This window comes from Aricia agestis, chromosome 20 (assembly GCF_905147365.1).
Source record: "Aricia agestis chromosome 20, ilAriAges1.1, whole genome shotgun sequence".
Lineage (NCBI taxonomy): Eukaryota > Metazoa > Arthropoda > Insecta > Lepidoptera > Lycaenidae > Aricia > Aricia agestis.
Window position 1 is genome coordinate 6,318,553 of NC_056425.1, and position 14,171 is coordinate 6,332,723.

At 37.0% G+C, this 14,171-nt stretch overlaps 1 protein-coding gene across 2 annotated transcripts; it reads right to left on the reverse strand.

Moving 5' to 3' along the window:
• Positions 1–1,540: 1,540 nt before the first annotated feature.
• Positions 1,541–9,388, reverse strand: LOC121737373 (proton-coupled folate transporter-like). Of its 2 annotated transcripts, XM_042129041.1 has the most exons (9): positions 9,154–9,388; positions 8,860–8,995; positions 8,294–8,554; positions 7,990–8,164; positions 6,827–7,004; positions 4,776–5,154; positions 3,725–3,965; positions 3,306–3,391; positions 1,541–1,987 (listed from the first exon to the last, which is right to left on the reverse strand). In XM_042129041.1, the coding sequence occupies exons 2-9, from the start codon at positions 8,960–8,962 to the stop codon at positions 1,980–1,982; spliced, it is 1,431 nt and encodes a 476-aa protein (XP_041984975.1). In that variant the 5' UTR covers positions 8,963–8,995; positions 9,154–9,388; the 3' UTR covers positions 1,541–1,979. The 2 variants fall into 2 exon arrangements, with proteins under 2 accessions (XP_041984975.1, XP_041984974.1); XM_042129040.1 differs by lacking the exon at positions 9,154–9,388 and having other exon boundaries at positions 8,860–9,142.
• Positions 9,389–14,171: the final 4,783 nt, after the last annotated feature.

A 14,171-nucleotide genomic window follows, 5' to 3' on the forward strand; every position in this document is an offset into this window, starting at 1 on the left:
AAAAAAGAAAACATAGGGACATTGTATTAGTGGCCGTAGATATTCAGGAAAAAAATTATAACTACTAGCATTATCCAGGGAGGAAACAGGGGACAACGTTTGTATGGAAAAAAGGGCGGTGTGGAATCCTCTTAACTCCGTTGCACCATTCGGTCATCGTGCTATACTATAATGTGGTAGGTAATAGGAAATCGGTTCGCCCATTCCCTATCACCCCATTCCCAAACCCATTTAGGAAGTCCATTTTTGCAGGGTAAAAAGTATCCTATGTCCTGTCCCGACTCCCGAGACTCAATGTTGATTCAGAGGTTTGAGCGTAAAGAGGTAACAGGCAGACAAACACACATTCGGATTTATAATATTAGTACCGAGTACGGATATTATGTCACCGCGCTCATCCGCGCTGGTACAAAGGTCCTATCAAACAAATAACAGAGCGAGGCCATATTGCCGAGGAATAACGTACACTTTCCCGCAGTTATAGTATATCTTTCTCTGTGGTCTACTCTACCTATGTCTGTGCCAAGTTCGTGAGACTAGCGCTCTTAACTCATAACTACTACGTACAGTTGTCTAGTCTAACTAAACTACTAGATCTAGAATCTAGATGAATGACGGCCACAAGTCGCAAGTCCGTTGCGCAGAAATTTCGCATTCCGGGATAAAAAGTATCCTATGCCCTTTCCCGGGAGTCGGGACTCGGAAGTCGGGACACAAAGTGTTCCCCCATTTTTTATTTTTTAGTATTTTCCCATTTTTTCTACATTTCCACTGATTCTTCGCTCCTATCAGGCGCCTATTTAACTTTTTGTAATGGATAATCGAGCAAAAAGGCTTATATTATAAACACTAGATTTTCCTCGCGGCTTCGCCCGCGTAATTTAGGAATTTCACGGAAACCGTTCATTTTCCCGCAAAAATAGACTATGTCCTTTCACGTGGTCTATTCGTCATGTGTGCCAAATAACATAAAAATTGCTCCAGTAGTTCTTAAGATAATAAGCAATTTCAAATAATTTCCATTTTCCTCTATTTCTTCGATCTAGCGTGATAAAATATAGCCTATACTCTATAGCCTTCCTCGATAAATGGGCTATCTAACACTGAATGAATTTTTCAAATCGGACCAGTAGTTCCTGAGATTAGCGCGTTAAAAAAAAACTTCCGCTTTATGAGTGAATTTTCTACGACCTAGAAAATTCACTCAGGGTTAGGTTAGAGGTAGGTTAGGTTACAATGGTACTCTATATTACCAGTTTTATCTATTTACACACTTGAATTTTGATAAACTGACGTCAAAATGTATTCGGAAAATTACTAGAAATACTAGAATTGGTTTTGTGGATATCCTTGTCACAATTTGTTGACCAAGATTCGTGTCATTACTCATTGCCAACTTCCTTACAAGTTTTACGTTGTGTAGGTATAACTCTATGGTTATCTAATGGTTAAAAATATCTTTGAAAAAAAAAATCATTTTTTATTAAAAAAAAATCGTCATACATTGCTGCGATGCGACAAAAATAATATGTTATTAATTTATATTCTATAGGTACGTTATAAACCAAGTATATTCTCTGCTAATAGTTTAAAACTACAGTTTTGGTTTTGATGTGATTTGGATTTTGGAGTTAACATAATGAAGAAGAGTCGGGAAGCAGTAACATGTGTCTTAAAGTTGAGGTTCTTTAAAAAGTATTGTTCCCGTGGGTTTTTCTTAGCGGACACAAAACGCCGGGGAGCATCGGTCATTCAGTATTATTTAAATTTTCATGTTAATGAAATCGCATACACCTACGCCATCTATTATCAAACTATGTTAAACAAATTTTACTATGTAGTGATAGTGTTAATAGGACAAATAAACAATAGACAATGTAAATAAATAATAATATATACAGATATTTACAACTTGAGATATAGTACTTTTCAGCTTATCTCTTCATAATATATTTTATCTTCTGATAACTTTCCAAATGTTACGCTCCTGAAAATAAAAACAATTACATCATAATATCAAATCGGAAAAGTGTTCATCGTGCTTTTTTGTAAGGAAAACTATTTGATTAATGATTACACAAAAAATGCTTAAAGTTGAGACCGCATGTAACGTGCAATTTTTTAAGGAAAACTATTAGATACACAAAAAGAGGAATTAAGATGTGACCACACTAGCTTTAAAAACTACGGTCTACGCTGCAGACTGCATCGCGTCGGAGCGACGCCACGACGCGACGGCGAAACTACATGACTAAATATTCTTTGTACGAAAACGTATGAACTAAGCCGATTTAGCCGCTCTAAGCGGTAGTCGAGCCAGTGCCCGATCTAAGGGGCATGAGCCGGGCATTTGCCCAGAGCGGCAAAAAATGTGGGGCCACAAAATAAAATTAACTTAATCCTAAAGTGCCTGATAGATGTACGAACTTAAAGCACGCGGGTTTTAAGTTCGCGAACTTACTCGGCTCGCGTCGGTGACACACGAGAATCGCTCACACTGGATTACCATGCCCCCTCGCCTATGTGTCAGCAAAGAGCTCGCGGCTCTTTGCTGACACATAGGCAATTAAGATCGTCGAGCCATAAGTCCGCGTACTTAGTCGCACGTCTCTCACCCCCTTATCTTCCAACCTAGCTATAGCCATCCACTACCTAATTTAGAGAATTTTACCTGCCAACCTACTCCAGGTTGGATAGTGGAAATGTATTTTATTTCTATTTCCAACAAAATTAACTAATGACTTATATAATATGGTTAACTGTTAGTAAACGGCGGCGAAAATTATTATCTTCGCCCGGAGCTAGATAGCTAGGTCGCGCCCTGAGGAGCATACGACACGAAACGTCAGTAATAGGTAGGGAACGTGAAATGTCGCGTCGTTTCGCTGCAGCGTCGCCTAGTGCAGTCTCACCTTTGTTCTCTTATTTCGTACCTAAAGACTCAGATGTTATAATTGGACGCTGTTAAGCATTCGTGCACTAACCCACAATAAAAACATATTGAGCTATGAATATGCATTTATGTTCTTTAGATCATTTAGAACAAGACTGCGCATTCTAAATTCAACAAAAAATGTGGGTAAAGACTTAGGACACAAATGCTTATCAGCGACAAATTAAAACTACGCTTATTTGCGTCTTTTGTGCGTGAATCAGCTGGCCGTGCAATGCAGATTAATTCACACTTTAATAAAAAAACGGGCCTCAATTCCCTATTAGATCTGTATTCTGTGTCCACACTTCTTTTTGGGTCTGGCATCACAATTTTGGATTTGTATTTTAGGTTGCACAAAATTTAAACATACCTGCTATATCTTCCTGACTTTGTGCATTGATGATTCGTTCATAAGTTGGCAAAGACGAATTCTTCCATGAGAAGCCAAAAACCACCCTAGAAAAAACACACATTTTGTTGCATGAGTTGATATTCTCCCTATTTCTTTTTTTACCTAAATAAATGAAAACTAAACTAATGCAATTATTAGAACTAAAATTAGCTACATTGCATCGGTCCAAAAGCTCTCAAATTTTTATCAAGACAGCAGACACGGAAATTTTCACGATGCGTTCTGCGGCGTCGTAGATTTATACGATGCGACGCCGCAACGCAGTGTTGTGGCCTGGCCCTAATACCTCGATCGTGGGAATCGCAGACACAATAGATTTTCAATTGTTATGCGGCAGCCGGCTGCCGCTTGGGGATTGATGGGTTAAAAACACTTACGCCAGAAGAATCGCAGAGAATGTAGCCAGCATCGCGCTCAACAGATATATAGATCCGGGAAAACTGCTCACTGTCACCGAATACAGCGAGTTGTACACAACCGGTGTAATGATAGGCGCTAGACTCTCGACTGTGCACATGAAAGCGAAGACTTTAGCTATATCTTCCAATGGCAGAAGCTTTGTCATGTACGACCGAGTTAGGGGCCCGGAGAGATTCTTGAACATGGATACAAAACAACCTGAAAATAATTAATTTAAATTAGGAGGAAGTGCGCGGATGGGTTAAAGTTAATCGGATTTAATGTCGTGTTATCTCTCACATTAATGTGAAGAGATGTTACGATATTACACAATATTATACCATAGGTAGCAACTAGTATGCAAAGAAGGCTTGCCTTAGTCGGCCCCTAAACGAGCAATTTTATTGTCAACTAGATGTTCCGCGCGGCTGCGCCCGCGTAATTTAGGAATTTCACGGAAACCTTACATTTTTCCGCAAAAAAGAAACCTATGTCCTTTCACGTGGTCTATTCTTCATGTGTGCCAAATAACATAAAAATTGCTCCAGTAGTTTCTTAAGATAATAAGCAATTTTAAATAATTTCCTCCGGTTTTTCCACATTTTCCTCTATTTCTTCGCTCCTATTAATCTTAGCGTGATAAAATATAGCCTATAGCCTTTCTCGATAAATGGGCTATCTAACACTGAAAGATTTTTTCAAATCGGACCAGTAGTTCCTGAGATAAACGCGTTCAAACAAACAAACTAACAAACTCTTCCGCTTTATAATATTAAGTATAGATATAACGTATTGCGTAATATTATTGGCCGTCTAGGGTTGATATTGAACATCGCACGCCTTCAAATTTCAATCTAATTGTCAAATAAACTGTTCAATAAAATTGAAGCGTAATATTGACAATAAAAGTACAGGGGCCGGCTTACTCTACTAAATAGAATGTTCGGTATGGTAAATCATTTTTATGTACACAATATTCCATCGTGTGAACTGACTTTAACTTGTAAAGTGTGCATCAACAGAACCTACTTATATACATGTCAAAAGCGTTCTTCGCATTCATCTTGATAAAGTATTCGCCCGCCGACGTCAGTATTGCCACGATCGAGAACATAATATCTCCCATTCTGAACAGCTTCTGCACCACGATGATACCCAGGAAACCGCCGAAAAACGCCACCAAAGTGCTCACTGACGAGTAAACTGTGTACTCCTGGAGGTCCCAATTCAGGACGTTTCTGGTGAACAAATATTCCAACATGCCTGTCCCGCACATCATGACTATGGAGAGAAACTTGACAAGGGTGATCAAGATTATCTGCGCTCGGCCGAAATTAGGGCGTTTCTTGAAACATTCACCGATCATTTCCTTGACGAGAAGTAGATCTAGAACCCGCGTTACGCCACCCTGAAACATGAAAAGAATGAAATAAATATTTTTATTTATCTACTACTTCTACTAGATATTGCTCGGGACTCAGCCCCGGATTTATAAATAGGCCGTTATAGGCCGCGGCCTAGGGGCAGCGTCCATAGATGCCCTACAGATTACGGGGCCGGGGCGGCGGAAATAAAGTGGCCTACACTCATAAAAAATATAGTGCCAGGACTTGGCATAAATGGAATGCTTCAGCAGATCAGCTTTTTAAGATTCGGCCTTAATATATAGATTAAACGCCATCAAAATTGACCAAGTCTTATAATATAGATTCAAGTAGCTCATTTTGACATTACCAAAAACTTTGGACCATAGTAGTACGTACCGTTCAATTTCAACATTGTTAGAGTTTGCCTTTTGATATCAGCTGATTATAAAAGGAAAAAAAATATAACACAGCTCGGGACAACGATTGACAGTGTAGGTTACATGAGATGAATCCGATCAAGATATTGTATATTGTGACATATCTTTAATGCAACAATGTACACTGATAAATTTAACTTCGGAGTTCCTAAGCGGGCCCCTAGAGGCCTAGACGATCAATTTTATTGCGCAATATGACGTATTGTACGATTTTATTGACCGTTTGGGGTTAATATTGAACGCGCCTACCTTTCAATCTTATTGTCAAATAAATTGTTCAATAAAATACTGTCAATATTATTGTAGATACTATTGAACTAAGAAAGGGTATAATATATGCCTTTGCCCTGTCAGAAAGCGGGGCCACGATTCTCCAGTGCGGTGCGTCGTTGGAACGATTTAACGCATTGTATGATAGGAGCGTTGCAACAACGCACGTCAACACAATAATAATATAATAATTAAGGTGACGCAGCATTAAAGTAAAAAATCGTTTTGGATATGTTTTAGATCGCTTGTTTTCTATGAGAGGCCGACCCGGCCTCTCATAGAAAACAAGAAATTAAGCAGCAAGAAATGGAAAGGGCGTAAAAGACAAAAAAAATTTTGGAAGCTTAAATCACTCTCCTCTGTTGGCAAAATTAGAATCCCTGTTTTTATAGAGGTATTTTTGATTAATTATTCTGTGTTATAAAAGTTGACCAATCGTGTTATGCTATGGGTAGGTAATTCAAAGATAAAGACATGATGGACACTGACAATGAACTTTGATTTCTTAGCTTTAGTCATTGTTGAGAAAAATCGATATCGCTGCAGCCAAATTATCGAGGCGTCGCGCGCCTCAAGATTAAACAAGTAGAGTAAGAGATTAAAAATGTTGCTTCAATTATTATGACATTCAGATATTTAAATCAGTGAGTAATTCAAATTGCGTATGATCATTGATAAGATTTAGATTGAACATTATCTACAATAACGTAGATAATGTTTAATCTAATAATTATATTAAAACATGAGAGGATCGAGTAAGTAACTTTGATATCAGCTAACTTTGAGACAGCTTTGCAACATGAGAATCATGGCCAGTAGCGGCGTTGGGGGACAGGGGAGAAGTTAAGCAACCGCTCAGGGCGCCGAAGGCAACAAAAAGGGGCGCCGCAGGCATGAGGCAAGGCAATCCTTTTGGCTTCGTTGTAATTTGTAACAAAACGGGTTGCAAATTTATTTAAAATACTTTCTAGCTAATATAAAATATGACATAATTTCAAAAATTTACCTGCAAAGCGCCAACTAAGGATTCAACAATGCAAATGTGAGTAAAAGCATACGCTAATACATTAAAGGAAGCAGCCAATAATAGTAAATTCACATTTCCAAAGGCTAATATAAGGTAGGAGCTAATCAGGGAGCCAAAAAACGAGCCTAATACTGTGGTCGCATCTAATATTGTCATCCTGTTAACAAACAAATAAAAATTAAAAATAAATATGCTTAATTTTTATAAAAGCAAATTGTACAGAGGGCTAATAATTTTGTTTAAGACTATGTCCAGTGAACTTAACTTCAGCTGATTATCACTCACTCTAGATAAAGCGACACGTGTAGTAAAGGCTTATAAAGTCTTAGTTTAATAGGATTGGCAGTATTATCTGCCTTTGATAATAATGCAAATTCTATATAACACTATTATTTCTATTATAAAATGTGTGGCTTTATTCTTAAACAGACAAATGACAATGTATTAGGATTATTTATAAGTAGGTACCTATTATAATATATTGTAATTATTGCAAATAGTTTAACAATTAAAGAAATATTATGTAGTCTATCCGGTATACTATGAGTGATAATCATTTTGTCATGAGTACAAAATTGTATTAAACATTGTATTTAAGCACACAATAGCACTGCGCAGTAAAAATACCCAATGAAGTAGTTTTATCAACCAACATAAATTAAGGGTCTACACAGACGGACCGCATTTCAACTGCAATCCAACTGCAAATTGCAGTTCAAGTGCAGTTTGAATGCAGTTGACACAACTGCAATATGACTGCAATAGAACTGCAAACCAAACGCGCAGTCGGATTGCAGTTCAGTCGCAGTCGGCATGCAGTCGTGTGAACTGTTTGGTTTGCGGTTCTATTGCAGTCGTGTCAACTGCATTCAAACTGCACTTGAACTGCAATTTGCAGTTGGATTGCAGATGAAATGCGGTCCGTCTGTGTAGACCCTAATTATTCATGCCTATACTTAAATTATATTAAAGGTAATATTACTCTTATTGAATGAATGTGTGACATAATATCCTTGGCACCATGACTACATGAAAGGATGGACGAAAGCATATTATGTGTATTATAATAACAAAGCAGTAGCAAGTTACTAGACTCTTAATTAAATGCAAAAGTATGATTTTTGCCTCCACCCCATTTTTACCTAAGTGACGTATTTTCGGGTGTACTTATATCACTGACATAGCAATATGCTCCAGTGAACAATACAACAAAACCACCGCTAAAGGAGAATGGTACAACAGTCGCTATAAACCACCATGGACCCAGGGCGTCGGTCACACTGTAGACTACATGAAGCAGGCTCGTTATAGAAAGACCTTAAACATTTTATAATTGAAAAAGAAGATAATGCCAATATCATAAATAAAAAATATGCAAAGAGCAGGTTTTACTACTTGCGCAGTAGCTACAAACAGGGCTGTACTAAGTATAAGATTATAACTTACCAAATATTGGCCACACTAGTAGTGGTTTTCTGCCATATGTATCAGACCAAACTCCAAGAAACAACGATAGGATTGCTGGTCCGATGTACTCTAATACTGTTTTAACTGTTATAACAAATGCAGCATATGCTTGTACATCTTTTTCAAGCCATTGTGTGGCATTTGATTTTATTGGAGACAGGAATGGCTTGCATTCTTCATGGGTGTGATTCAGTGAGTGCAAGCATGTGCGGTATAAAATAACATTGCTGAGTGCGGAACCTGAAATGAGAATAATGAAAACTGTTAAAGCAATAGACATCAACAGAACTTTGTAAACATGTTAAGCAATTTTATTACTAAAACCAGAGAATGGCACTTCAATTTTTGTTATTTTAGATCCTAAAATTATCATACGGAAAATGTAACAGGTGCTGAAAATTTGTAAAAATCACAGGAAAAACAAAGACAGACAAACTATTTTAAAACTATTAATTGTGAATGTGATAGAACAAAGTAAGCTAGTCAGGGTAAGCTAGTATAAAAATATTGTAAGAAAAGCAAAGAAAATGTCTTGAACAATTTACCTGCAACATTTATTGCTATGATGTTCATTAATATTGGCAGTTCTATTGTGGTATTCATTGACCTTTTCGTCAGCGCACTTCTCGCTTGTTCTCTATCGGCCATAATTACTGTTTTGAAGCACTTTGTTGGTGAAATCTATATCCAATTTAGCGCCTGCCTATTGTCTCAATTATTTACAAAGAGATATTAAGGAATTGATAGACGAGTAATAATATGTAATCTTACTGCCCCGAAATTATAATTTGCACAAATATACGAAAAACAATAGATATCACTTACATTTTAATTAAAACTTATGACGTAAAAGTTTTTTGTTACTAATGTGAGTCATTCCATGAAGAACAACTAAACTCAATACAGAATTTTCATTTCTGTATCACACGACGACACTGTAATGGGATATATTTTAAATATTATAGTTTTTACAGTAAAATGGCCTTGAAGTCACAAAATTTTGTCGAATCCACTTTTGTACAAAGAGGATATAAACTGTAACACTTTTGTAAATAAAAATTGAAAACACCGCCTTGGCCGATGGCCCTTGTTAGCTGTCAAGTTGACAACTTATGCTGTCAGCTGCAATTGTCATTTCAGATTTCCATAGAGTTAGAGTTTTGCCGAGAATATGAAAGTGTGATGTTGTGTTTTTATATTATTTTCCTAAAATTGTGTTATCTGCGTTTTTCATGTGTAATATTGGTAGGATATTAACCATTAGATATTCGTTATCGTGCACAAGTGTAGGAAAGTGATGTAATAACCAGAAACGTGCTCTTTTGTGTTCCCTCCAAAACTCCATCGAAAGTTTCAGTAAAGCGTCTACCACTTTACTGAATCGACCGACTTGACTTCTTGACTGTATTGACTTTATACTTAGACTTTGACTAGACTTTAGACCTGACTGACCTGATGATAGTATAGAAAAAATTGTACTAAAGAATATTGTTTTCCCGCCATAATATTATACTATGATTATACTCGACACTGGCCATGGTTTTTTTTGTTTGTTTGTTTGATTTTTGGCACTGACACCGGCGGTGTACTTTGCCATATACCTGGCCATGGTTATAGCCGAAGTGCCATTAAAAGAAGATTTCCATAGTTTTTTTTTAATTCGTCCCGGTCGGGACAGGCAAAGGTTTCCATAGAGTATGAATGTGACACAATATTTTTTGTGAATTATGGTGCCGGTTGGCAGCGGGCGACATGAAGCGGCAGCAGACGACGTGTCGTCGCGACACTACTGGTTTCTACTTTCTTATACATAGAAAGTAGCTGTTCTTGCCAGTTTGTGTGGCCCGCTGACAATCGGCACCTTAATTCATAGAAGTACGTCATAAAGTTATACCAACATTTACACAAGCATTTAAAAGCATGCTGCAAACATTTGGATGAAAATACAAACTTTCAAGCCTCCAGCACCCCCCGATCTCATGAAATAAATTTTTTGCAGATGCAAAGGAAACTGTGGAAGCATGTGTGGCTGCAGAAAAGCAAGCCTGAAATGCTCTACAACTACAGTATGCCTCCATTGTTCTGGCGAAATATACAGTAACATGAAAATTTTCTCACATTTTTGTTTAAAACTTTTTAATTTTTTATTTAGGGTGAAAAGTTATATAAACTTATTTGTAGGCAAAATAATTTGCAACAAATTTTGATTTTACAAATTTTTTGTAAGACGTATAGTTTCTAAGGTATCGCGAAAATACTGTTGTCACCCCTTTTTCCAAGATGGCGGCCGGGGGACAAGAGTGGCAACTGGCAACCCCACAAACTTGAGGTTAAGCTTCTATTGTCCCCCCTACATATCTCAAAAATAAAATTGTGTCCTCTAATAAATGCAATATTCGGTCCTTAAATTGTAACATTTCAATGGACTACTTCATATTTGTACCTTTAAAAAACTTATTAAATGTCATTTTTTGCTGAGGCTGCTGAGTGCCGAACTGAGGAGTGAAGACTCACTACTCAACATCCAATCAAATCTCAAACGCAATGACGTTATTTATTAAATCTGATTCCATGATAACCTAATGAAACAATAGAAATTATTTAAAAGAAACACACCTTCATTAACTAAATTATTTTTTATTACTTACAAATGTTGATATAATTTTACATACGATGCAGTCCATTCCTTATCATTCGTTTACTAAATATTTTATATCACAGTCTTTTATGACTTTCATATTATTAGATACATATTATTCGTAATTTATTTTATTTACTTACTACAAAATTAGTTAAGAATCGGACAAATATTGCTGAAATAAGTATATGTAGTATATGGATTGATTGGTCGAAATAGGTTAAATAATTAACCTATTTCGACCAATTAAGCTTCGAAGTACCTAAATTATTGCATTAAATACAGTTTGTGACATTATTGCACCAAAAGTTATCTTTATTATAAGTTACAACCAACCTTATGAAATAATATTTTATTCTTTTTTTTATGAAATAAGGGGGCAAACGGGCGAACGGGTCACCTGATGGAAAGCAACTACCGTCGCCCATGGATACTCGTATCATCAGAAGAGCTGCAGGTGCGTTGCCGGCCTTTTAAGTGGGAATTACGCTCTCTTCTTACATTCAAGATGAGAGCGTATATATATATAGGTCCGGTATTCGACTTGACTATTTTCTTTAGCTCACTTAGGCTGACTTAAGTCTTACGCTGACCGCACGCAAACCGTCAGCCCGAGTATCGAGATGTGTGTTATAACTTATGACTAGGGTTGCCAGACGTATTTCCCGGAATGTCCCGCATTTTAGGCACAGTTTAAAATGTCCCAGCGGGACTGACTCTGTCCCGTATTTGAACCGTACTTCGTTTTTTCATTATGAAATCGATCCAAATATTCACACATGCAAAGCTCGTAAAACCTACCTACTGTTTACATTTCTGACTCGGCTCGACTCGAGCGACTGTGTAGTGTGTTGTTACTAATATGTTAAAACAAATAAAAATATGTTAAAACTGACTCGATCCTCGGAAAAATATTAAAAAAAAAACACTAAATAATTTTACTGTCCTGGGTAAACAAATGAAATCCCATATTTTTATTTTTTTTAACCATTTAACCATTTGTCCCTTATAGACTAAAAAAAATCTGGCAACCCTATTTATGACTCTACAACTAGCTCCACAATCCTGCATCGCGCTATCAGAGTATTCTAATTGCCTTGTCATATATACGACAGCTGAACTCTATCTAGCGGGCTCCGGCCTGACCGAGCATACCACCTCGCTCGGTCGGAAGATAATCAATTGCGGCCTCCACGGATATCTCCACAACATTCTAGGAAGCCTAGCGCTTGAATAACACGTATATTCTGCGCTGATGTTTCATATTATATTTCGGTGTCGGCGCCGACGGTCAGCGAGCGGTCAGCTTGAACATTTTGCACGAATCCAGGCTGCAGCATTTTTAAGGTTAACACAAATATGATTGAGGATACATTGTAAACTAACCCTAGAATATATTCTACTTAAAAAGTTATTAAAGGCACTATTCGATATGCTGCTGTATAATATTCACAAACTCTTTGTATAAAGTGTACTCAACACAAAACTGTATAAATAATTTATAAAATATAAAAATAAAAGTGCCAAAATTGTCTTACAAAATGATTATAACTACTCCATAAGAACAACAGAAAGAGACAAACGATGGGTGTATCTTTCACTCGAATGTATTGCTAATATCGCGTTTCTACAGGTACCTATGCAATACATTTCAAAATCATTCTTGTCAAATTCCTATTTCAAAATTCAAAACTTCCTAGCTTGACGTCTTAAATCTGACGCCATATTGTGCAGTGTCCGACTGGAGTGCTCATAGATAAAGTATTATAGTATAGATGTAGACTTAGCCCGTCATCGCGTGGCCATTTTGTGCTTATTTTCATACAAGTAGTGTCCGTTTATTTTCTTGAATATTTCTATTTGTCGATTATTTCGAAGCACATTATGATACAGGAAAGAAAGTCAATTAGTTCATGATATCGATTAACTATAGTTCAAGTGATGAGAATCCGTAAACACACATAAAAAGCTATGCAATTTTTATAGCCAAATTATTAATTGATGTGACATTTTTAGCACTAATGCCTTATATAGCACGAATAAGGGATTAATAAACTTATAAATTATCTTTTTAGCTTACAAAAATACCATTAAAAAGCTCAAAAAACGTTCAAAACTTACGTATTTAATGTTAAATCCACGTGTTTGAGGCATTCTTTGGCCATTCTTATGGTTTATTATTTTGCGGAACTACAAAACTCAACAATATCTAGCATTCAATGTTCACTAAAAACCTTTATTAACACTTTTAATACATGAAATGTGCAGACCGACTCCTTGTTATGTCCTACTAAGTAGGACATAACATTACACGATTTTGACGCTTATACACCGTTAAAAGGCTCTCTCCAGTCTATAGTACCTCAATGGGAGTGCTACTGGTAAGACAAGTGTGACGTATTACTTTGACATCCCTACAAAGTCATACACGTCAATGCACTGGCGTATATTTCGGAACAAATCAACAGTATGGCATCGATTCCAGACGTTATGGGCACATGCCATACAAAAGCATTCCGAATTCCGAAATGTATCCCACATTTCGGAAATTGGAACTTACCTCTATTATTAGTTCACGCAAATATTTTAAGATCGCGCGGCAAAAATGGAAGAATGCGCAGTGTTCGATATTCAGGTCTCTTACCCCGTAACTAATAATATTTTGATTTACGAGTCTGATTAGTTCCAAAATGAGCCGCAAGTCGCAACACATTGTTGTGCTAGTATAGCTGTGGAGTTCGAAAACCCGTTGAGATCGAATTAGTTCCAAATTGAGCCGCGACCCGATTTTGCGCTAGTTTATATGTCGGAAGTAGCAAAAGCTGTTGGGATCGAGCTGATTCGATTCTCGATTTGATTATGATTTTGTCAGGAGTAAGGCAGCTGGTCTCATTGGGGAGACAAGGAATGAGCGGGGCGGGTGCGTGCACGGGGACATGCTATTTGTAGATCATTGATCAGACTGGTCGCTATTGGTGGATTACGATCAGACTGTGACACGTTATAGTTAGATACTTATTGCACAAATGCGTTGCCCCTCCAGTTATGCCAAACGATCTTAATCACAAAGTAATTAACTTCTATTACCTATTAAGTTTGCAATTGCAATGGTAGTACAGTCAGAATAATAAAAATACGTGTCGCACTCAGAAACTGCCGCGGTAAAGCATTGCATAGCATTTTTATCAACTAATGCAATTATAATATGCATACGTCTAG